Genomic DNA, 24,812 nt, shown 5'->3' with positions numbered 1-24,812 from the left:
TCTAAGCAACTTATGAGCCAATTTTTAATGTTTAATTATAAACATTTGAAAAATTTAGCAACTTTTTTTTCGATAATTTCAATAAAATATTAGTTTTTTTTCAATGTTTGTCTCAAAGTTTGTCTCAATTTTCAAATTTCGAAATATTTTTTTGTTTTCAAAAAGATCAAAAAATTTCATATTTCTTTAATTTTTTAGATCTGAAAATAGGCTTATTAGTTACTGAGATATTGTTGAAGGGCTTCAGCGGTAGATGAATGGATGTAAGCAAAGGAAAAAATATGTTAAATAGTGGATAACTCACCTCTACATAGTTCAGCTGGAAGAACATCTGGTAGTCGACCTTCTTGATCCGGTTCCTTGCCAGGTCGATCGTTCCAATCCTCGTCACCGAACTGAACGTTCCCCGTCCCACATCACTGATCATGTTATCGTTCAGGTACAACCGCCTCAAAAACCTCATCCCCCGGAACGTATTTCCGTCGATCTTTTTAATGTTGTTGCTCGCCATGTTGAGCACTCGAAGCACCGCGTTACGGGCAAAGGTACCTCTGGTTATTTCAGCTAGCGCGTTATGCGACACGTTGATCCAGGTCATTTTGGTAAGGTCGGACACGTGGGACGCGTCCAGTTTGGTTAGATTGTTGTACGCGAGATCGAGGATTTCCGTTTCGCGGAGCCCCTTGAACTGACCCTTCTTCAGGGTGACCAGCTGATTGCCGGAAAGGTCCAGCGTGCGAATCTTTTTGAAGGCCTGTAATGAAACATGAAATGTGAACGCTTTTCTTTCAACATTAAGTTTCGTCAAAGTCCTACCATAAAAATATCCTGCCCCATGTCGGATAGCAGCCCGTTCACCAAGTGGAACTTCTCCAGCGTCCCGTCGAAGGTCATCCCGCCAAACACCCCTTTGGGCAGGTTCTCGATCCGGTGCCCGTCGATGTTGAGCACCCGCAGCATGCCCAGAATCTTGAGCGCATCGCGCGGGAACGCCGTCAGCTCGCTGCGCACCAGATGCAGCTCCTGCAGCGTGTCGTTGATTCCGTAAAACACGTGATCGCTCACGCTGGCAATCGGAGTGTCGAACACCAGCAGCCGCTTCACGCTCAGCTTGTGAAGTAGAGTGCCGAAGAGGTTTTCTGCGGAAATCGGAAATGGAAGAAAAACATGAAATTTGCAATAAGTAAAAAAAAATCAGATATCATGATTACACCCCACAATACTACAATGCTGGAGCTTTTTTTACGAGGGTTTTCTCAGCTTGCTCAACCGCATGTTGAGGCGTTTGAAACCCTAATACGCATGGTGGTGTGGGAAATGGTGCGCACACGTGCCTGCAGCGCAAGAAAGCAAATCAAAACAAAACCACATCGTTTATGCGCGCACCATGAGGAAGAGAAAAGCCTTGAACTTGAAATGGGGGATTTGATTCGGAGGCACGCTACTGTTTTATTGAAAACCATGCTGAGTCACAATCAGGTGCTTATTGGTTGAAATTGTGTCAACATTTTTTTTATGTTGCTCGCTGAGAAAAGAAAACTGACAAATTTAACTCAATATCGACGCAGATTAAAAAGAAGTAAATTCTTGTTAAAATCCGTAACATACAAAATATTTTATATTCCCTTACAAAAGCTTTACCTAAATCATTTCCCTCCTCCCCCTTCAAAGCAAGTCGAAAAATCAGAGGACAAAAAAACATATTTTATATATCAACAAGCAGTTCTCTACGGAATCGGTCTTTTTTCTTTAATTTTAATTTTTGTATTTTTTAATCCGGCTGAAACTTTTTTGGTGCCTTCGGTATGCCCAAAGAAGCCATTTTGCATCATTAGTTTGTCCATATAATTTTCCATACAAATTTGGCAGCTGCCATACAAAAATGATGTATGAGAATTCAAAAATCTGTAGGTTGTAAGGATTTTTTTGATCGATTTGGTGTCTTCGGCAAAGTTGTAGGTATGGATATGGACTACACTGAAAAAAATGATACAGGGTAAAATTTTTTTTGGTGATTTTTAATTTCACTTTTTGTCACTAAAACTTGATTTGCAAAACACTATTTTTATTTTTTTAATTTTTTTATATGTTTTAGAGGACATCAAATGCCAACTTTTCAGAATTTTCCAGAAATTTCTTTAAGCGAGTTATGATTTTTTGAATCAATACAATTTAAAAAAAAAATCGATATATTGGTCGTAAAAAATTTTCAACTTCATTTCTCAATGTAAAATTGAATTTGCAATCAAAATGTACTTTAGTGAAATTTTGATAAAGTTCATCGTTTTCCAGTTATAGCCATTCTTATGAAACTTTTTTCAAAACAGTCGCAGTTATTGATTTTTTAAAAAGAAGTGCCCATGGTTCACCCCTTAAGAATGTTTTTTTTGAAAAGCTGAGAAAATTCCCTATTTTTTGCTTATTCGGACTTTGTTGATACGACCCTTAGTTGCTGAGATATTGCCATGCAAAGGGTTAAAAACGAGAAAATTGATGTTTTCTAAGTCTCACCCAAACAACCCACCATTTTCTAATGTCGATATCTTAGCAACTAATGGTCCGATTTACAATGTCAAAACATGAAACATTCGTGAAATTTTCCAATCTTTTCGAAAATTTTAAATGAAGACTAACATATCAAAAGGGCGTTATATTGAATGTTTGGTCTTTTTGAAATGTTAGTCTTGATTTGAAAATTTATGAAAATATTTTTTTCGAAAGGATCGGAAAATTTCACGAATGTTTCATGTTTTGACATTGTAAATCGGACCGTTAGTTGCTGAGATATCGACACCATGCAAGGCAATATCTCAGCAACTAAGCGTAGTATCAACAAAGTCCAAATAAGCAAAATATAGCGAATTTTCTCAACTTTTCAAAAATATTTTTTTCAAGAATGGGCAAACATGGGCACTATTTTTAAAAAATCAATATCTGCGACTGTTTTGAAAAAAGTTACATAAAAATGGCTATAACTGAAAAACAATGAACTTTATCAAAATTTCACCAAAGTACTTTTTGATTGCAAATTAAATTTTACATTGTAAAATGTTTACGACCAATATTTCGATTTTTTGAAAAAAAATATATTGATTTAAAAAATGATAAGTTGGCATTTGATGTCCTCTAAAACATATCAAAAAGCAAAAAAAAAAGTGTTTTTTGGCAAATCAAGTTATAGTGACAAAAAGTGAAATTAAAAATCACCAAAAAATTTTTTACCGTGCATCATTTTTTTTCAGTGTAGTCAATATTCATACCTACAACTTTGCCGAAGACACCAAATCGATCAAAAAAAAATCCTTCAAAAGATACAGATTTTTGAATTTTCATACATCGTTTTTGTATGGAGAGCTGCCAAATTTGTATGGAAAATTATATGGACAAACTAATGATGGAAATTGGCTTTTTTGGGCATACCGAAGGCACCAAAAAAGTTTCAGCCGGAATAAAAATACAGAAAAAAATCGAATGACCGAAATCTCAGAGAATTTCTCCAACTGAAAACAATCTAAAATGCTTTTTTCTACAGTAAATAATAATCACATTTAGCTGCGCAAAATTAAACTATTTTCAGTAAAATCGTTGTATCTCGACAATAGTTCATTTTAGTTTGAGGTTTACATTGATTATTATGTAAAATTGTCTGGGGAACACGATGGAGATAAAGTAAAAGAACTGCAAGTATAAGGAATTGATCAAAACTGAATTTCAATACTTAAAACTTTAAAATATTATATTAAGGGGCATTTAAGGGTTAAAATTTTATTTTTATTGAATTCCTTGGACTATTTTCTATAAAATGCAACCTGTAGAGGTCTTTTGCTAAAATAGTTGCAAAATAATGATTAAAAGAAGAAAAAAGTTGTTAAGAAAATCGTCCAAAAAGAGGGCGGTGCCAAAAATAGAGGGTTGGTCCAATCAGCACCAAACTTGGGATTTATGTTAACTATCGATAGACGTTCCCTCCATGTTTGGTCCAAATCGGTAAAGGTCGAGTCCAAAAGTGTAGGGGAGAGTGGGGAGACTTGATCCCCTTTTTTTGTATCGCACATAACTCTGTCAATTTCTCACAATACTATGATCTTTTTGCATGAATTGAAAGCTTAAACATTCAACTATGTTTGGCTGATAAGGGTATTTCATCAGATAAACTCTTCGAATAATGCCAAGCGTTTTAAAAAAATATTTTAAACCGGCATTTTCAAAATGTTGGGGGTAATTTGATCCCCCTTTCAACATTTTGAAAAAATCTTAAGCAAAATGTTTCTTATTCATCCAAACTTTCAATTTTCTATAAGATACAGCAATTTCACATTAAACATGTACGTTTGTGTTCAAAATATAACAAGTTTAGCATGTAAAATATTTAAAAACTTAAAGTTTTCTTTTTTAGACCAAAATTGAGCATGTTTACAAAAGCTGGTAATTTTTGTTTACAAAACTTTTGAAAAATGGTTCAAACAGCAGTTAGTTATGTACAACTATACTAAAGGAAACTATGTACGAAAACCCAGCCAAATTATTTAATCTTGAGGCTGATTCCAGTGACTGTAAAAATGCTGGGATCAAATCTCCCTAAACGCACTTTTTTAAACAATTGATTGTAAAAATAGTATGACGATAAATTAAACGTCAAATGCGTAAGGGGTTTGGAGTTGATATGTTTATCAAACAATTTATGTATAAAAAATATTTTTTTGAATAATTTTTGAGTGTTTTCTATACTTATCAAAACAAAGAAGAAAGATCTCTTGGAAGTTTTTTGCAGCACTTCTTAGAAAAATGTGTGTAAATCAATCTAAACATTTTTTAATTTTTTTCTTTGTTTTCTACAATGAGTTTTAGTCAATTTCGCACAACTTTCTAGAACAAAGCTAATTGTTTTACCCACATGCTGACGAGATACAGGCTTGGGATCAAGTCTCCCCGGGGATCAAGTCTCCCCACTCTCCCCTACCCAGTTGACTTGGAATGACCCATATTTATATTTTTTTTAAATTAAGAAAAACTGTACATTATTAGAAAAAATTGAGGTATTTTTTTGCCTGTAACTTGAAAACGGTACAAATTATCAAGATACGTGTAAAAATTTTTTAACGATCCTCTCTGATTTCGGTGATACTTTGTAGATATATTACCTTAAATTAATATAAACAATTTCTGTGAAATAGTTGCACTCGAGAATGACATTTTAAAGGAACGGAAGTTTCTTTTTAATATTATTGTATTTATTTCATAATTTTAATATTATTGTACTTCAAAGCTGTTGCATCGTTTTAAAAAGTGATCAAAGATAAACATGCAAGAAATTTTACGGCCGCCTGTTTTGAAAAAAAAAATACTTAAAGAAAAAAACATTATTTATTTTATTCTAAGTTCAAAAGTTTCCATGAGGGTTAGCCCAATTTTTTTTGTTCAAGATTGTTGTGGAATTAGCCTAATATGTTGCACAAAGCCTCACAAAAAAATCAATCGAAAAACATACAAAAGGCGTTTACAATTTTTTTTTTTGAAAAGTGGTCAAAGCGTCATGATTTTCAAAACCGATCGCGGGAATCGATTCTCCCTTCTCTAGACATTTTGTCATAAAAGTCTTCTTATTGAACAATGTCATAAGTCCAACCCTTGTGAAGATACTCCGATTTTGAAATAAACATGTTGAAAATATCGAGGTGCTATTTCTGTATGTGAGCAACTCTCTACGAAATCGGCCGATTTCGACCATTTTTATTTTTTGTATTTTTTGATTTGGCTCAAACTTTGTGGGGGCCTTCCCTATGACCAAATTTGGTATTTTGTGTCATTGGTTCACCCATACAAGTCTCCATACAATTTTGGCCGCTGTCCATACAAAAATGGTACGTACATATTCAAACAGCTGACCATGTTTCTCTTTGGCTCAAAAGTTGCGGATTTTTGTCCCCTAAAACATATAAAAAAATCTCGAAAATAAAAAAAATACATATTTTGGGAAATTGAGTTTTTGTGAAAAAAATGTTAATAAAAAAATCGGCAAATATTTGTTTCCGTGTACCTAAAGCCTTCGGTATGCCCAAAGAAGCCATTTTGCATCATTAGTTTGTCCATATAATTTTCCATACAAATTTGGCAGCTGTCCATACAAAAATGATATGTGAAAATTCAAAAATCTGTATCTTTTGAAGGAATTTTTTGATCGATTTGGTGTCTTGGACAAAGTTGTAGGTATGGATATGGACTACACTGAAAAAAAATGATACACGGTAAAAAAAATTTTGGTGATTTTTTATTTAACTTTTTGTCACTAAAACTTAATTTGCAAAAAAACACTATTTTTAATTTTTTTTTAATATGTTTTAGAGGACATAAAATGCCAACTTTTCAGAAATTTCCAGAATGGGCAAAAAATCTTTGACCGAGTTATGATTTTTTGAATCAATACTGATTTTTTCAAAAAATCGAAATATCGGTCGCAAACATTTTTCAACTTCATTTTTCGATGTAAAATCGAATTTGCAATCAAAAAGTACTTTAGTGAATTTTTGATAAAGTGCACCGTTTTCAATTTATAGCCATTTTTAGCCATTTTAGGTGAAAATAGTCGCAGTTTTTCATTTTTTTAAAATTAGTGCCCATGTTTGCCCACCTTTGATAAAAATATTTTTGAAAAGCTGAGAAAATTCTCTATATTTTGCTTTATTGAACTTTGTTGATGCGACCCATAGTTGCTGAGATATTGTTATGCAAAGGCTAAAAAACAGGAAAATTGATGTTTTCTAAGTCTCACCCAAACAACCCACCATTTTCTAATTTCGATATCTCAGCAACTATAGGTCCGATTTACAATGTTAAAACATGAAACATTTGTGAAATTTTCCGATCTATTCAAAAAAAAATATTTTCAAAAATTTAAAATCAAGACTAACATTTTAAACGGGCCAAACATTCAATATTACGCCCATTTGAAATGTTAGTCTTGATTTTAAATTTTTGAAAATATTTTTTTCGAATAGATCGGAAAATTTCACGAATGTTTCATGTTGTAACATTGTAAATCGGACCTATAGTTGCTGAGATATCGACATTAGAAAATGTTGGGTTGTTTGGGTGAGACTTAGAAAACATCAATTTTCCTGTTTTTTAGCCTTTGCATAACAATATCTCAGGAACTATGGGTCGCATCAACAAAGTTCAATAAAGCAAAATATAGAGAATTTTCTCAGCTTTTCAAAATATTTTTTCAAAGGTGGGCAAACATGGGCACTAATTATAAAAATGAAAACTGCGACAATTTTCAAAAAGTTACCTAAAAATGGCTATAACTTGAAAACGGTGCACTTTATCAAAAATTCACTAAAGTACTTTTGATTGCAAATTCGATTTTACATCGAAAAATGAAGTTGAAAAATTTTGCGACCGATATTTCGATTTTTGAAAAATCAGTATTGATTCAAAAATCATAACTCGGTCAAAGATTTTGCCCATTCTGAAATTTCTGAAAAGTTGGCATTTTATGTCCTCTAAAACATATCAAAAATAAAAAAATAAAAATAGTGTTTTTGCAAATCAAGTTTTAGTGACAAAAAGTTAAATTAAAAATCACCAAATTTTTTTTTACCGTGTAGCATTTTTTTTCAGTGTAGTCCATATCCATACCTACAACTTTGTCGAAGACACCAACTCGATCAAAAAAAATCCTTCAAAAGATACAGATTTTTGAATTTTCACATATCATTTTTGTATGGACAGCTGCCAAATTTGTATGGAAAATTATATGGACAAACTAATGATGCAAAATGGCTTCTTTGGGCATACCGAAGGCACCAAAAAAGTTTCAGCCGGATTAAAAAATACAAAAATTAAAATTAAAGAAAAAAGACCGATTCCGTAGAGAACTGCTCAATAGTCCTCAACAATACCTAAAACTTTGCCGAAGGCACCAAATTGATTAGAAAATTCATTCAAAAGTTACAGATATTCGAATATGTACGTACCATTTTAGTATGGACAGCTGCCAACATTGTATGGAGACTTGTATGGGTAAACCAATGACACAAAATAGCTTCTTTGGTCATAGGGAAGGCCCCCACAAAGTTTGAGCCAAATAAAAAATACAAATAAAATCCATTTCCGGTTTTGGTAGAAAATTGCTCATGTGAGATTTAGTATTCAGTCTCGAGCATATTTTCACCGGAAAGATCGTTCATTTTCATTAAGCTTGCAACATTGCAAGAACAAAGTTTCATCCAAAATGAAAAATAAATAGATGGAAAAGTTTGATTTTTTGTTTAATCAAGCAAAGGAAATTCACTTTCTAGAGTTTAAAAAAACATATGGAAAGTTATAACTGTGTACATATAAAGAACATTCTGCAAAAAAAGCATGGAAATTTCATTTCCTCATTACAATATGCCGGCAACTTTTTCCAACACCAAACGGAAGTTTCTTACGCTAATATCCGAAGCAATCAACTACATCGTGGCTTCCATAGTGCGTACCTGGCAGAGCAAACCAGAGCCCACACACTCTACTCGATCATATATGAAGCAATACAAGAAAAAAAAACAAGCCCCTTTACCTTTTCCTCGTTCGATTGACTTGTTGGCATTTTGATTGCCGGTTGGCGATTGGTACAGTGGCCGGCGGCGGAACACGACTTGGGTTAAATTGAGTTGCAATCTAATTGTTGAGTTACTGAAAATAAGCGTGGAACCACCACCACCACCACCTACGCTTGGAGGCATGTTCGGTGGAGGAACAATTGTTTTTCAATAGAATGGTTTAGCAACAGCGCGCGTGTTCTTGAAACGGCCCAAAACAGGCTGCGGATATTTGGAGTGTGTAGTTGGAGTGGATCAAGGACAAAGTTCTTGTACATTTTGCCAACATTTCCTTGTCCCACGCAATAGATTTGTTGATTTGTGTTTTTTTTATAATAATCTTTCAAAAAAATCTTTCAAAAAAAAACAGGTTTATGATAACACAAACAAGCAAAAGATAAAGAGGACATAACTATTTGAAATATTTTTCGGACTGAGTGTGAAGGTTTGACCGTTTACAGAATTTTTCACGACCGGTGACTGATGTGGTGCATTTTAAACACCACGATTGTTGGCCATGAACAATTCTCAATCCCAAAGCATTCTCCAGCGCTTCTCATTTTGTAAACTTCCAAACTGAAATGCAAATATGCACGCGTCTCTTGGTTTCTTGGTGATTGTTATTGCTATATTGAGTCCAGCCGAGGAAAGGCCGTTGGCCGTTGGAGAAATGCGCTCACTTCACCTGAATCGAAAGGCTAATTAAGCTTTATTAGCGATGGTCATCGTGACCATCGCATGGCCGTTGGTTTGTGCATAAATCGTGACTAATTTGCTGAATTGGTTGGGCTAGGGTCAATGAAACTAATAATGTGTCCCTTTATTTGATCTTACAAATTGAAAAAAAAATACTGTTATTGCTATTAGTACAAATCTAAGGGAAAAATATTGTTTTAAGATTCATTTACTCCTAAAAAAAAAAAAAAACCACAAAATCAACGCAATGTCAAACCGACACACCGGATCGCGACCGGTGCGCGAGTTAATTTGGATCAATTGCCGGCTGACTCAAAGCCGTCCAGTCCAAGAGAGAGAAGATCGCACGTGGGGTCGAATGTGAATTGAAATGTGGCGCCGTGACCGCGGACCGGAACGATTGATTGATCCTTGTGGTGAGTGGCATCATCATTGGTGAATTGGTGAAGCAGCGCAAAATTGAAGGCAAATCTGCGAAAGATCAGCCACCGGTGGCCATCGAAGCAATTGCAGCCAAAATGGGCTGCCCGCAATAATGGTGGACAAACGGTTAGCGAAATTTTGGCTGATTGAATTTGTAATGGGCGAGATGTCTATTTCACTGTATCTATTTGTTAGGTTATTTTCAGGGTTAGTGAATTTTAGCGATTTTGTGGAGCTTTTAAGCCTCATAAAAAAATATTTTTTCGAGAAACGATACATAAAAATGAGCATTCGCATTGCACTTACCCATTTATGTATTTATTTTGAAATTTATATTTTTTTTTATTCAACGATATCAATTTTTGTATGCTTCATAAAAGCCAAATCTAAAATTTTCATTCTGGATCCTTGCTTTAATTCTATTCGGTAGATAATGCCATAACGCCTTCTATCGGATGGGGAAGTAAAACGTCGGTCCATTAGCGTAAAAGAGTGACTCACCACACATAACCTTCGGACGCCTAGAATAAGCAGAAACTTGCAACAGAGACCACAAAAGACCCGGGGGTCGTTAAAGTGGATTGCTTTGCTTTTCAGATAATGCCATGTCAATGCCATGTCATCTCGTGACGGAGGGCGATACGACCCTTCAATTTTTGAACATTCGAAAAAATACGTGTTTTCCAATAATTTGCAGCCTGAAATACACTTTTATGTAAAATTGGACGCCCGATTAGATGGCGTACTCAGAATTCCAAAAAAAAAAAAACTTTTTTCAATTTCAATACAAAGAATACAATTATAGTTTCAAAAATTCTGCCATTTTTCGTTACTCGACTGTAATTTTTTACATGGGACAAGTCATTTTAATGGACATTTAATGTAATTTTCGAATCTGCATTACCCAGAAGGCTTAATTTTAAAATTTCGTGTTTTTTGTAACTTTGCAGGGTTATTTTTTAGAGTGTAAAAATGTTCTACAAAGTTGTAGAGCAGACAATTACAAAAAAAGTATAAACATAATGGGTTTGCTTGTAACAATCACGAGTTATCGCGATTTTACGAAAAAAATACATTTTTTGTTTCTCTTTGTTTTGTTGTTCGTGTCTGTCGCGGGTGACCATGCACGGCCATGACCAACTTTTTAAAAACGAGCTAATACCGTTGCAGATATCTGATGAAGTTTTGCGGGTACAATAGCAGAATTTCATAAAAAATCAAAATATTTTTAAACTAGTTCAACTAGCTCATCAATGCAGAAAATACATATTTTTTCAGTTGATAAGACTTTCATTTTCATGAAAAATTTTAAGTTTTTTGAAAAGTTTTTTAAAATAATGGCGAGCCAGAAATCTTTGCTTTTTTTGATAAAAATGTTCCATTTATAATTCTTTTTAAAAATCAACTCAGTAGACAACAACCTTTGGAAAAATTTCATTGCGGATAATCGAATCACAAACAAATTTTTTGCAAGGTTTTTTCTCTTATTTTTAGTGATTGATTTAGAATGTTTAAACTCAAGATGGCGGTAATGAAGTTTTGAGAAAATGCGTATGGAAATCAATAGTCAATCAACCATTCAAATCAGACAAAGAATGGATCGCAGAACTCGAATTTGATGCAGTTAGAAAATAAAAAAATACTGTTTATTCATGATCCGACTATCCGAAGTCTCATGCACTTCGGATAATCAAAACTTTGGACAATTGAGGCTTCAAATAACCGATGTATTAACAAAATACCAATTCGCAAGATGCATTTTTCATGATTCGATTATCTGAAGTCCCATTCAAACCTTCGGATAATTGAACTACGGATAATCGAGGCTTCGGATGATCGATATATTAAGAATGTCTGAAGTATCGATCAAGTATAGGTGAACATATTTGTAAAGTCCAAGCTCGATTATCTGAAGCCTCGACTATCCGAAGTTTCGATTATCTGAAGATCGATTATCCGAAGCTTTGTATAGGACTTCTGATAATCGAATCGTGAAAAAATTCTTACTGTTAGTATCAAATTCAAATTATGCAATCCCATTTTAGTCTAATTTTAATATTTAGTTGATTGCCTATTAAATTATAAAATGCAAAAAATGCACTTTATTTATCATCATTTCATCAATGTCATTTTGGCCGCCATCCTGGATTAAAATTATTTTAGCGTAGTTTAGGGGTCATACATAAGCTCAACAATCAAAAATCAGACAACAACAAAAAAATCGTGATTCCGATTATCCGAAGTGAAATTTGCCATCGGATAATCGAGTGTGGACTGTATAATTAAATCTTTTTATTTCTGAACATATTTTTTTAAAGTTTTTCTGCATCGTTTCTGGTAGGGGTTGAGGAAGAAGAATACAGTACTAAAAAAAGAAATTTACAAGCCGAAATTTCAACATTTCAATAAAAGAGTGCATTCATTTACAGCAAAACTTTGCGGCACTGCTTATTGAAAATTAACTAAAATTCAAAATTGTTTTTCAGATAACTTAGACATTTTAAAAATGATTAAAAAAGGCAGATAAATGCATTGTAAATTGTACTCAGCCAATTCCACTCAATATTTATTTGAAATTTTGAAGATTCTTGGAAATATTCTGTTTTGCTCCTCGATTTTTCGGGCCGATTTTGAAGGGGTCAACCTTTAATGGAACAATGAAATCTCACCGTCATAAAACCCCTTCAATGCATTCGACGTTAATTTACGATGTGATTGAGCTCAATCGTATCCATCTCAACTTCACAGCCAACACGGTTCGTAATTGATGGAACACGATCGTTAAGTGGAACATTTTTGCTACTCAAAATACAAAACGACAACACTAAGCTCTGATTTTTGGTTTGCTTTTTTGATTGTCAATGCTCACCATAAATTCACTTGAAAGTTTAGTCGCCAGCTTAGCGGTCAATCAATCTCCGGATAGGCGAGTAAAAGCTTCCGTTTACTGCACCTGTTACACACATTGCATTGGTTCCAGCAAAATTGGATCTTTTTTTATACACTTTCCTACTGTACTGAACCAATTCCGGGTACATTAGATTCAATTGAGTGGTTAGATATAATAGATTAATCAGTTCTGTCACAATAAAAAAGTTTTTGCATTTAAATTCTTACAACTTTCAACCCTTCACAGCTGTTGCATAAATGGGGGGCCAGAAGCACGTGCTCATCGATTTAGCATTAAAACATATTACTACATAACCGTCACTCAGGTACCGATCATCCGCCGATCGATCACGTTATGTAAGGCGCGCGTTGAAATGTCCAACCTAATATCCATGCACTCCGTCACACTTTCAAATTTAAATCATGCCATCAAACGATCGTTACCGGCAACGAACGGTAATTGAAGTTTGGTGAAGCCTTGTTGTGGGTTCCCAAATGCGTCGTCGTCAGTTAATGAGAAATTTTGCCTTCAATGTTGGTTGCAAGTGCTCTTGGCTCAATTGTCAATCTTTTGCCAAAACGCGCAAAAAAAATGCAGTGAAATACCTTTTCTTTTACCCAAAAAATAACGCAACTTTTCATTGCATAACCTACGCAAATCCCAAAGTAAGGCTCCTCGATCAGATCAGATCAACCGTAAAATCTGATATTAAAAAGTTAAACCAGCTTATAAAACACCTTTAGCAACGGTCCAAAACTAAATTAAGCCAGCTGATCAACGCCGGATTATTTCACTTTTCTTCGACGGCTATCCCCCACAACAACAAAAAAAGTGAGAGTCGTCGTCGCCGAAAAACAGGTTGCTACGATGAGCTCCAAATCCATGTTGTTGACATTCCGGAGCTAGTATTGTTCACAAGTTTCGTTTCTCTTGATCATTCGGTCAAATCTCCGAGGGGCCTGACACAGTAATGAAGTTGTTCCGGCGAAACTGGCTCAAATTTACGGCGGGAAAAGATGGAGGACAATATGCACTGCACACACTGGATAAAGTTGTAGCTCATCGCCACAGAGTGTGTGTGATTAGCTTTTTATTGTGGCACTTTGTGTTGTCTTGTGGCGGAGAGGTTGGGAAAGTTTAGAAACATACTTGATTAAAATATCTTCGTGCTTGTTTGGCTCGGGTGGGCTTGCTGCAAGAGCTTGACGCCGAGAGATGTGTATGGTTTTGAAGCGGAGTAGGAAACAGTCTTCATTTTTTAAATATAATTTTTGGTCAGCAACATGTAACCGGCATCTTGATTCAATGGTTGAGAAATTCTCCCAAGAATGACTCTAAAGTGATTCAGAATTTGTATATCCAAGATGGTGATGATAAAATATTGAAAAAATGCTTTTTTTTATTTTCCGGGAAATCAACCATACAAATTTGACAAAAATGGGGTCACAGATCTCGAATTTAATGTTTAAAGTAAGAAAATAAAAAAAACGAAACATTTTTTTTTCTGTTCGGGATTCGGCATTCCTACAAACCTTAGGATAATCGAAACTTCGGATAATCGAGTCTGGACTCTATAGTTTTCAAAACTGTGTACTTTAAGAATGGATTTTCCGATTAATTCGGTATTCGGCAAAGAGAATAAGACTTCTCAGAAAAAAAATGTTACACTATTAAAAAATAACCTATTTATTTATTTGATTCAAAATTTTACACAAAAAAAAACAGTGCAAAATAATAATTGTTAAAAAATATATGTTTTGTATATGTTTCAGATGACGAAAAATAGCATCTTTTGAGCTATGGCACAAGTTGGTTAAAATTAATTTGGCAGTGTTGCCAATTTAAAAAATATATACAATTTTTGAAAACGTGTAAAAAAATTAAACACATTTTTTTAGTTCAAAGCGTGCGTTTTTCAACTGTAGAATCATTACCAAGATTGACCATTTCAGAAAATGTCCTACAAATTTGCTTAATGGACACAGAAAAGAAAATTATGGTTATGTTCATTAAGGAATAATGGCAGATTTTGTGTAAAAAATGTGTTAAATTGAAAAAAAAAGTGAATTTTCATCAGTTTTTGATTTTCATCAGATTCACATTTTTACAAATTTTTAGGTAAAATTACTCAAAAAAACGAGGTAATATTCAACCAAACAAATTTTAAAGCTTCCGGGTAATTCTCCGCCAACTCACACAGCAGTTGCCCCGACCCCTCTACGATTTTCGTGAAACTTTGTTCTAAGGGCTAACTTTTGTCCCTGATCACGAATCCGAGGTCCGTTTTTTGATATCTCGTGACGGAGGGGCGGTACGACCCCTTCCATTTTTGAACATGCGAAAAAAGAGGTGTTTTTCAATCGTTTGCAGCCTGAAACGGTGATGAGATTGAATTTTGGTGTCAAAGTGACTTTTATGTAAAATTAGACGCCCGATTTGATGGCGTACTCAGAATTCCGAAAAAACGTATTTTTCATCGAAAAAAACACTAAAAAAGTTTTAAAAATTCTACCATTTTTGGTTACTTGACTGAAAAAAATTTTGGAACATGTTATTTTATGGGAAATTTAATGTACTTTTCGAATCTACATTGACCCAGAAGGGTCATTTTTTCATTTAGAACAAAATTTTTCATTTTAAAATTTCGTGTTTTTTCTAACTTTGCAGGGTTATTTTTTAGAGTGTAACAATGTTCTACAAAGTTGTAGAGCAGACAATAACAAAAATTTTGATATATAGACATAAGGGGTTTGCTTATAAACAACAGTTATCGCGATTTTACGAAAAAAAGTTTTGAAAAAGTTGGTCGTCATCGATCATGGCCGTTCATGGTCACCCGCGACCGGGGGGATGGCAACCCTATTCCGACCAAAGCAAACTGACAACAGTCGACATTAGCACGGTTGTCAAATGAGAGCCCACAACAAAAGCACTACCTGTCAAATGGTAGCCCATAACAAACCATTGTTTGGGTTTTTGATTTTCAATTTTCCCGCAATTCAAACGATAAATACCTGAAAAAACACGTAAATTGTGTTGCTGATGGCAAATTCTATCAAATCCTTGGAGATTCCATCCCAATATTGGCTGAAAATTCATATCGAAAAAAGTGATTTTTCTGTTTACCTTTTTTTACTTTTTTTCTTTTGGTCGATCAAACAGTGCGCCCGTACACTGTGAATCGGCATCACACATTTTTCTGCTTGGTTTTACACATTTGCATGGGACTTTTGAGTTTAACCAGGATAACACACTTCGAGTTACCAAAGTAATATGAATAATACTGATTCTGAGTGTTTGTTTTCTGAGCTTCCAAGATGGCGGCTTCTTCGCTACCCCCTGCCCGCGACAGACACGGACGACGAAACAAAGAGAAACGCAGAAAGTTACTTTTTCAAAACTTTTTTTCGTAAAATCGCGATAACTTGTGATGTTTATAAGCAAAACCCTTATGTTTATATATCAAAAATTTTGTAATTGTCTGCTCTACAATTTTGTAGAACATTGTTACACTCTAAAAAATAACCCTGCAAAGTTAGAAAAAACACGAAATTTTAAAATGAAAAAAAATTGTTCTAAATGAAAAAATGACCCTTCTGGGCCAATGGAGATTCGAAAAGAACATTAAATTTCCCATAAAATGACATGTTCCAAAATTTTTTACAGTCAAGTAACCGAAAATGGGAGAATTTTTAAAACTTTTTTAGTGTTTTTTTCGATGAAAAATACGTTTTTTTTCGGAATTCTGAGTACGCCATCAAATCGGGCGTCTTTTTTTTAATAGACATCACACCGTCTTTTCAGACTGAATTTACTAACTAAACGGAACAAACACAGAACACCCAGAGGAGATGGACGGGAATCGAACCCGGGCCCCTTAGCAAACATGAGGGATCGGCAGCTGAAGCCGCTAACCACCGCGCCACGGGGTCCTCAAAGTCCCTTTGACACCAAATTTCTATCTCATCACCGTTTCAGGCTGCAAATGATTGAAAAACACCTCTTTTTTCGCATGTTCAAAAATGGAAGGGGTCGTACAGCCCCTCCGTCACGAGTTATCAAAAAACGGACCTCGGATTCGTGATCAGGGACAAAAGTTACCCCTTAGAACAAAGTTTCACGCAAATCGAAGAGGGGTCGGGGCAACTTTTCCCGATTTCGTGTGAGTTGGTAGAGAATTACCAGTAATAATTTTTTTGAAAATGTTTAAAAAAAATTAACCTCGGTTTTTTAGCCACTTTAAATTTATTCTATATTGCTAAAAACCTGTAAAGAAAATTTAAACACATTCAATTTTTGTTCAAAGCGCCTGACAAAAAAATAAAAAAAATGCTCATTTTTAAAGCCTAGTTTTTAATAAATACTACAAAATACGATAATACGACAAACTTTGAACAGAATTGTAGGAATTATAGTGTCCATGCATTAGATTAAGTAATGCCTCCTTTCCTCTAACTATCTCACATCTATTAGCTATTTCGAAAGTTATTTCTCTGTCTAATTCGTTCTCCTTAGTACCAGTAAACTCTCTCCCCATTTTGAACAATTTAGCTGTTAAAAAGTAGTCCATATCTCAGCTCAGGATAACAGCTGCACCAATGTAATTGTTAAAGCAACCTAATCAAATGAAATCAAATGAACTAGTGTCCATGCATTGATTCAATGAATCGTTTAAATCAAAAAAATGTTGAAAAGTATAAATTTTCCTAACAAGTGCTGAAAAGTTCAACTTCAACGTTCTATTTTAGTTTTGACATCTATTTTAGTTTTGAAAAGTGTAATTTTTCAGCATTTGTTTTGAAAAGGGTTACTTATCGATTCTGTTATTTTTGGTACAGAAAAAAGGCTGTTTCGTCGTTCAAGAATTATAGGAAAAGTAAACAGTTTCACGGTGGAATTGCAGAAAAAAAAGTTTTTTATCAATATTTTTCCCCCTGATTTTGTTGGGAAAATGTTATAAAAGAGGGGCCAGTTTCTGAAATTTTACCAAAAAAAAAAAAAATCAAGGGTATAAATAAAATGATGTTTTTTGGCAAAACTAGTACAATTGTAAGCTATTTGAAGAAGGTAACTGCAACATTTATCTTTGCATCTCCCATCAAATGGTGCACTTTCAGCCTTTTCCAACATTTTAAGTTTTAAAAACAAAAGTAGAGACAATTCCCGAGTCCCATAAATTTGTGTATCAATAAAAAAATGCAATGGTTAATTTTACATTTCATACACTATAACGTATTTTTATTAGTAAAAAAGATATCATTCAAAGCTGACATTATTTCCGTTCTTTTAACGTTTTAACTTTTTCGAAGCAGTTTTCTTAAATTTCGGAAATTACTGTTAAGTTGAAAAAAACTAAAAACTGAAAAAAATCATAAATAGAAAAAAATGGTTCATCGGCCTTAAAAATAACTCAAAACTTAAAATCTGAGGAAAAAAAACATTTAAATCAATTATTTTTTAACAAAATTGGATGCCTAATTATCTTTAATATTTTATGGATACTATGATTTTTTTTATTCTGCAAATAAAAAAATAATAATGCATACAGCAAAGATCTTGGGAAACGGTCATGAATCTCACTTTTAAGTCACCGTCACCAGTCGACAACAGAGACGGTGAAAAATCAACAAACACGCGAAAATTCTTCCATGCAACCGCCACAGCCCCATGCGATGTATTTATGTCGGTCGATGTTTGGCACATATGGTCGTCGAGGTATGCAAAAGATGAAACAAAAAAAAACTCCGCAAAACAGCACCGCACAATAAACAACAAAACACGAGGAAATTACAAAAGTGCTCACTCGAGTTAAGATACACAACAGACAGACAGATCTACAAATCGCACCACCAACAATGGAACTGGGCTAAGCGAGTGTGAAATCTTTTGCCTTTTTTAAACATAAAACTAATCGCCCGTTCTGTTCAAGTGTTTGCATGACCAACAATGAGCAGCTTAAAGACTCAGACTCAGACTCAGACTTACTTATTTTGCACCGCTTCATTTGCAGCTCCTCCACCGGTATGTTGAGGCTGGCCAGATTGATGAACGCCACCGACAGGCTGGCCAGGTTGGACTTTTCACACGTCACGTAGATTCCATCGTCCGTTCCCTTGGTGCACACGCACGGGTAGATCTGTTTCGTTCTGGGAACGTTTTGGTAAGAAAAAATTATGTGTTAGCGGTTAGAGAATGTTCTATTGTGTTTTATTAATTGATTCAATTTTATGTTGTCATCTTTCGTGTTTACAACTTAATATTGCAAATAATTTAATGTTGTGTAATGCTCTAGAATTTCATAATATTTTTTCAAATTTTGGAAAGCTTTATATTCCATCAACCAAATATTTTTGATCAGGGTGGCAACTCAACTTCAATTTTCGAGTCCTCGACATTTCCAGAAACTTAAATAATAGTCTTTTTTATTCAAAGAATGACTGAAAATAAAAATAAATACTGTCTATTAAAAGTCAATATTATACATCGAATAAAAAAAATATCATAATTTTGATTCAGATACTCAATTTGAATGTTCATTTCATAAAATTGCCAAACAAAGTTTTTACTGCTTGGTTGGATTTGGAAAAAAAACCAAAAGGGGCTGATAAAAGTTAAAAGAAACTTTATTTTAATTGTATTCTTGAGTTTTCTTTTATCATTGAACGAATTATTTTTTCAAAATATAAAAACATCTAGGACTTTGCGTAAAAAATATTATATCAATTTCCTTTAAATTTGGTGGATTTTGATAATTTATTTTTTTTAAATCAATGCTGATTTATCAAGTTGTCAGAGTTTTATTGTTTTATTTTTTGATAAAATATCGACATTAAAAATTCCAGTTTCATAAGACTTTATGACTCAAAACGAATTAAATGCAATCAATTTGAAAATTGAGCAAAATAATATAAAATTAATAAAACTCACTAATTCCCGTTTTTTGCGGATTTTGACGAAAAATTCCCGACATTTTCTAGGCTTTTTCGTTTTCTCGAATTGTTTGGCCACCCTGAAATTATTTTCTTTATTTTGAGTTTTTTTTATATTTTTTTAATAAGTTTCATGAAAAATATTCTGGAATTTTTGTTAATGTGCTCTCATTTAAGTCAAATTTGAATATTTAATTGCATTTAAAATTAAAAAAAAAAACATTTTTTAATATGTTACCTCCGCCATTTTGGCCGCCACCCTGGAAATAAAAATTTTAAATAATTTTAGAGTAGTTTATGGGCCATATTTAGACTCAACTATCAAAAATAGGACAATGAAAAAAAATCGTGATTCGATTATCCGAAGTGGAAATTTTCCGAGGCCTTCGGATAATCGAGTCTGGACAGTTAGCTAAAAAGTTGGCACTTTTGATTCAGAGCAGTTCTCTCAGATTTCGGTCATTCAATTTTTTTTTGTATTTTTGTTATCCGACTGAAACTTTTTAGGTGTTTTCGGTATGCGCAAAGAAGCCATTTTGCATCATTAGTTCGTCCATATAATTTTCCATACAAATTTGGCAGCTGTCCATACAAAAATGATGTAAAGACTACAAAATTACAAAATTAAATCAAGACTAACATTTCAAAAGCGCCAAACATTCAATATTACGCCCTTTTAAAATGTTAGTCAGCTTTTCAAACATATTTTTCCACACATGTGCACTTATTTAAAAAAAAATTAAAAACTGCAACTATTTTCAAAAAAGTCATCTAAAAATGCCAATAACTTGAAAACGGTGCACTTTATCAAAATTTCAGTAAAGTACTTTTTGATTGCAAATTTGATTTTACATCGAAAAATGAAAAAAAATTTTGCGACCAATATTTCGATTTTTTGAAAAAATCAGTATTGATTAAAAAATTGGCATTTGATGTCCTCTAAAACATATCAAAAAATGAAGATAAAAATAAAAATTGTGTTTTTTTGCAAATCAAGTTTTAGTAACGAAAAGTTAAATAAAAAATAACCAAATTTTTTTTTTGCTGTGTAACATTTTTTTTCAGTGTAGTCCGTATCCATACCTACAACTTTGCCGAAGACACCAAATCGATCAAAAATTCCTTCGAAAGATACAGATTTTTGAATTTTCATACATCATTTTTGTATGGATAGCTGCCAAATTTGTATGGAAAATTATATCGACAAAATGGCTTCCTTGGGCATACCGAAGGCACCACAAAAGTTTCAGTCGGATTAAAAATACAAAAATTAAAATTGAAGAAAAATGACCGATTTTGTAGAGAATTGCTAAACCTATAAAAGAATTTAAAAAAAATCAAAAGCTGTAAAGCTTGTCAAAATCGAGTCTTTGTATTAAAAAGTGAAATAAATAAATTGGACCTACAACTTTGCCGAACATATCAAATCGATCAGAAAATCACTTCACAGAGTTTTATCAAAAAATAAAAATATACAATGAAAAGTCGATTTGCGAAAATAATAATTGTTTTAATGTGTTAGTCTAAGTAATTTAATAAATTAATATACTCACTTTTCTGGACATTTGTACTTGGGCCCTGGTGGAATGTACTCGGCGCTGGCCTGCAGCAGCACACACAGGAAAATTGTGGCGAAAACCCACCGGACAACGGCGGTTCGTGTGGCATGTTTTCGTTGTTGCTCCATGGTTTTGCGCGAATTTGCGCGCTTTCAAGCTCCTCGCACTTGGTTTTATTAGTAGGTTACGGGGCTACACTGTTTTAAATTCGAAATTGTAACTAAATTCCACGCAGTCACACAATTTCCGAACGGGAATCGGCACACACACGAAACGAACTCAGTCAAGCGGCAAATCGGTTCGACCTTCAAGAGCATTGCTCGAAAGAGAATGGGGCGCGGTTCCCTTTCCAAGTTCTCGGGGTCCCGTCACGTCTCTGCACAGCAAACTGGTGCCATGATCTGCGAGCAGCAAGCACACTTCTGGGCGGAATCTGTTGTATCTGTAGAACAATTGAAACTGAAAGTGAAACACGAACACCAACTCTCGGCCTATCGCGGACTGAACTGGTTGTGAATGGTGAGGAACGAATTATAAGTAAAAAAAAGCAACGTTGTACGGTTCAAATCAGGTTTAATACTGGTTTTGAACAAGCGTGCGTATTTCCTACTTTTATGGAGCCGGCTGGAGTTGTTGACTTGATGGTGTTACAGTTAGGTAAAAAAACATGAATAAATCAATCAAAAAAGTCACAAAATTCAACTTCTATAAATTTATTTTATTATTCTATCCTAAAAATGCAATTTACAAATTTTCCCGAAAAAATCAAGCTGAAAAAAATTAGTGCATAAACTTGAGTTGAGAAAGCAAACACAATCGGTTTTAAACATTGAATATTTTTATTTTTTTGCGTTATTTTTTATTTTCATTCTGATTTTTAAATGTTTTATTGTCACGTATTCACAGGATTTTTAGCCTATTCTTGGTGGTAGCATAAACATTTTAACGTATTGTGCAGCATATTGTGATATTTTTTGCTTAAATATTTTGAAAAATGAGTTTGACATGAATCCCTCGCCACGATTTAAATACGATTTTTTATGGCTTCATATTGTTAACTATCCTTGAAACTATCAATCGGAATGATTACAATTTTTGCATGAGATAATTTCAAGAAATAATAATTCATAACTATTTGTTTCATACTAAACCTGACTAAAATAAAATTTTAATTTTTGTTTTGCCCTTCTGTAGAAAAAAAAAACAAAAGTTAAAATGTAAATCCAGTACCGTAAAATACGGTACGAAATGGTATGGAATCATACTGAACTTACTTCTAGAAGAAGGGTTCATTGAATTTTGAAAAGATTAAAATGTTAGTTTATTATAACTAAGAAAATGTTGATGAATAGCATAATTTATTTGTCTTGAAAAAAAAATCTCCAAATTTATAGGCATTTTCAGAAGAACAAATTTCAAATGAAATGTGAAAAATGTTGATGCGTGCTTCGAATTCCGTTTAAAATTAAATACGAATCGATAATTTTACAAATAAATCTAGTTTTATGCAATTTCAGGCAAAATTCAGACTTTTTAACAATTTTATTTAATTTTTTTTTTGTGTTTTGTTAAAAAGCTTAACGAAAAATTATGAGGGGACCACCATAACTAGAGGGCGACGAGCGGAAATTCCCGGGAAAAAACCCGGGAAATCGACCATTTTCTGATCTCTCGATTCCCGGGAATTTTGATCGAGACTCCCGGGAAATTTTAAACTTATAATAATCGAAGCAAAATTTTATAAACCAATCAGAAAAACATTTTAAAAATTCGATATTGTTTAGAACATTGGATGTTTAATATTCGATATTAAAGTTTGAATAAACCAATGCTTCTCTAATCTTCTTATTCAGAAAGTGTAAATTTTAACATCCAATAATTCCAATAACTATTACTGAGAGAAACCAAAATAATGTGGACCCCAAAATTTACCTTAAAGCACACTTAGCAGTTATTTATTGTTTCTTTTTATTATTTCTAAGAGGGAAAAGCCTTTTAAGATAAGTATAATTTTTGATATCCTCTCTAGTCTATAGCAATCCTCATAATCTAGTTTTTTTATTCTAAGCAAGTTAATTAAATCGCTGTATCAAGGTAATTTTCTTTTCTAATGTGAATAAGTCATTTTGTGTTTCGCTTTAACTTCATTATTAAATTATATTCAAAAAAAAACTCTGGCAGTCTTAGGAAAGTTAAAGTCCACCACATCGTCAGCTGTGTGTTATCTTGTGACATAGACCATTTTGGTCGAAAATGAGTTAATGATGACGTTTTGCTATACTTAACAAACACTACAAGATGCTTTAACCCGATTTTGGAAACTCGCTTCCGTTTCCCGGATATCGCATTACAAACTTGTGACATAGACCAATTTATCATCAAAATGATTGTGCACACTTGTGACACGTCATACATGTTGTTGGAAAATGTGGAAATTTTTATTGTTTTTCACAAATTTATGTACACACATACTTTCTAAAGACAATGCAACATTTTGTCTATAAAAATATACTGATTAAGTCGATTAAACCATTGATTTGAGCTAATTTTAGTTTGTATGGGAATTCTGTGCACACTAGTGACACGTAGTACAATTTTACTGTCGAAACACACTTGTGACACGTGCTTTTCAGGTTTTTGTTTACATTATTTACTGTATCTTTTAACTGGTGTAACCAAATTAGTTGAAACTTGGAGCGTTTGTTAAGCGATAGTATCGAGGTTTTTAAGCGAAGATGGCGTTCGAATGGTGAACGCCCGAAATGTCAAAATCACGCAGTGGTACCAACATTACGGAACAAGTGTGCCATGGCATGACAGCCACATTTTTTTTCTAATGTTGGTGCTACTGCGCGATTTTGACAGTTCGGGCGTTCACCATTCGAACGCCATCTTCGCTTAAAAACCTGGATACGAACCGATTGCTTCAAAAGGTTTGGCTCTATCATTCATAGTTTTGAAATTATTTACCAACAAACTTTAAAAATCAATTTTCTCGAATAGTACTAAATGGTCGTTGTCACAAGATAGCACACAACTGACGACATGTGAACATTCGGATTTTCCTGACAACTATTTTTTTTAAATAAATATTTACAGTTGACATTAAAAAAGAAAAAAAAACAACTTTAAATTACTGTTTTGAGTCATTATTTATCATATTGCCAAAATCCCAATACTGAAAAATTATATATTAGCTATTTTTACATCACAAAAATCTAATAACAAGTACATGCAACAAGTTTGTGCAACTTTGGAAAATTACTCAGTGCGAATTAAGATTCGTAAACATTTTAAACTACAATAATGAGTCCCAAAAAGCTCAAGAAACGACAAAAAATAAAATACAGGGTAGGCAAGTAAAAAAACATATTTATGACTTTTATTTTTAAATTATTGACAATATTAACATAGTTAACAAAAAACTCCCGGGTCCCAGGAATTCCCGGGAAATTGAAAAATTCAACTCTCGATTACCGGGAAATTGAAAATCTCGAGAATCGTCACCCTCTAACCATAACATTTTCCTGGTGAAATATAAAAAAATAAAATTACTTAAAAGTTATATACAATGCTTATTTTTCATATTTCTTTTATATTCCTGAAATTTAAAAAGCGTTTGAAAAAAGTTTTATTTTTATTTTTTTATCACGATTTTTGCATTCATTAATCCCTCGGTCGGTTTGTTTTGTTTTGGGTGTTTGACGTTTGTCTAAACGTTGCGGATAGTCCT

General features: G+C 33.5%; 1 protein-coding gene across 3 annotated transcripts in view; it reads right to left on the bottom strand.

The window, feature by feature from the left end:
* LOC6036467 (chaoptin) overlaps window positions 1–24,812 on the bottom strand; it is a 34,253-nt gene that overhangs the window by 5,788 nt on the left and 3,653 nt on the right. For all 3 annotated transcript variants that reach the window (XM_038256158.1, XM_038256159.1, XM_038256160.1), the window contains exons 2-5: window positions 21,074–21,521; window positions 18,577–18,737; window positions 817–1,139; window positions 305–754 (exon numbers count right to left, since the gene is read on the bottom strand). In XM_038256158.1, the coding sequence (XP_038112086.1) occupies window positions 305–754; window positions 817–1,139; window positions 18,577–18,737; window positions 21,074–21,207 (1,068 nt within the window). In that variant the 5' untranslated portion in view covers window positions 21,208–21,521. The remainder of the gene's footprint in view (window positions 1–304; window positions 755–816; window positions 1,140–18,576; window positions 18,738–21,073; window positions 21,522–24,812) is intronic.

The sequence above is a fragment of the Culex quinquefasciatus genome, chromosome 2 (assembly GCF_015732765.1).
Source record: "Culex quinquefasciatus strain JHB chromosome 2, VPISU_Cqui_1.0_pri_paternal, whole genome shotgun sequence".
NCBI classification, from domain to species: domain Eukaryota; kingdom Metazoa; phylum Arthropoda; class Insecta; order Diptera; family Culicidae; genus Culex; species Culex quinquefasciatus.
Note: the sequence above shows the minus strand (reverse complement) of the source record. Positions and strands in the feature narration are given on the sequence as shown.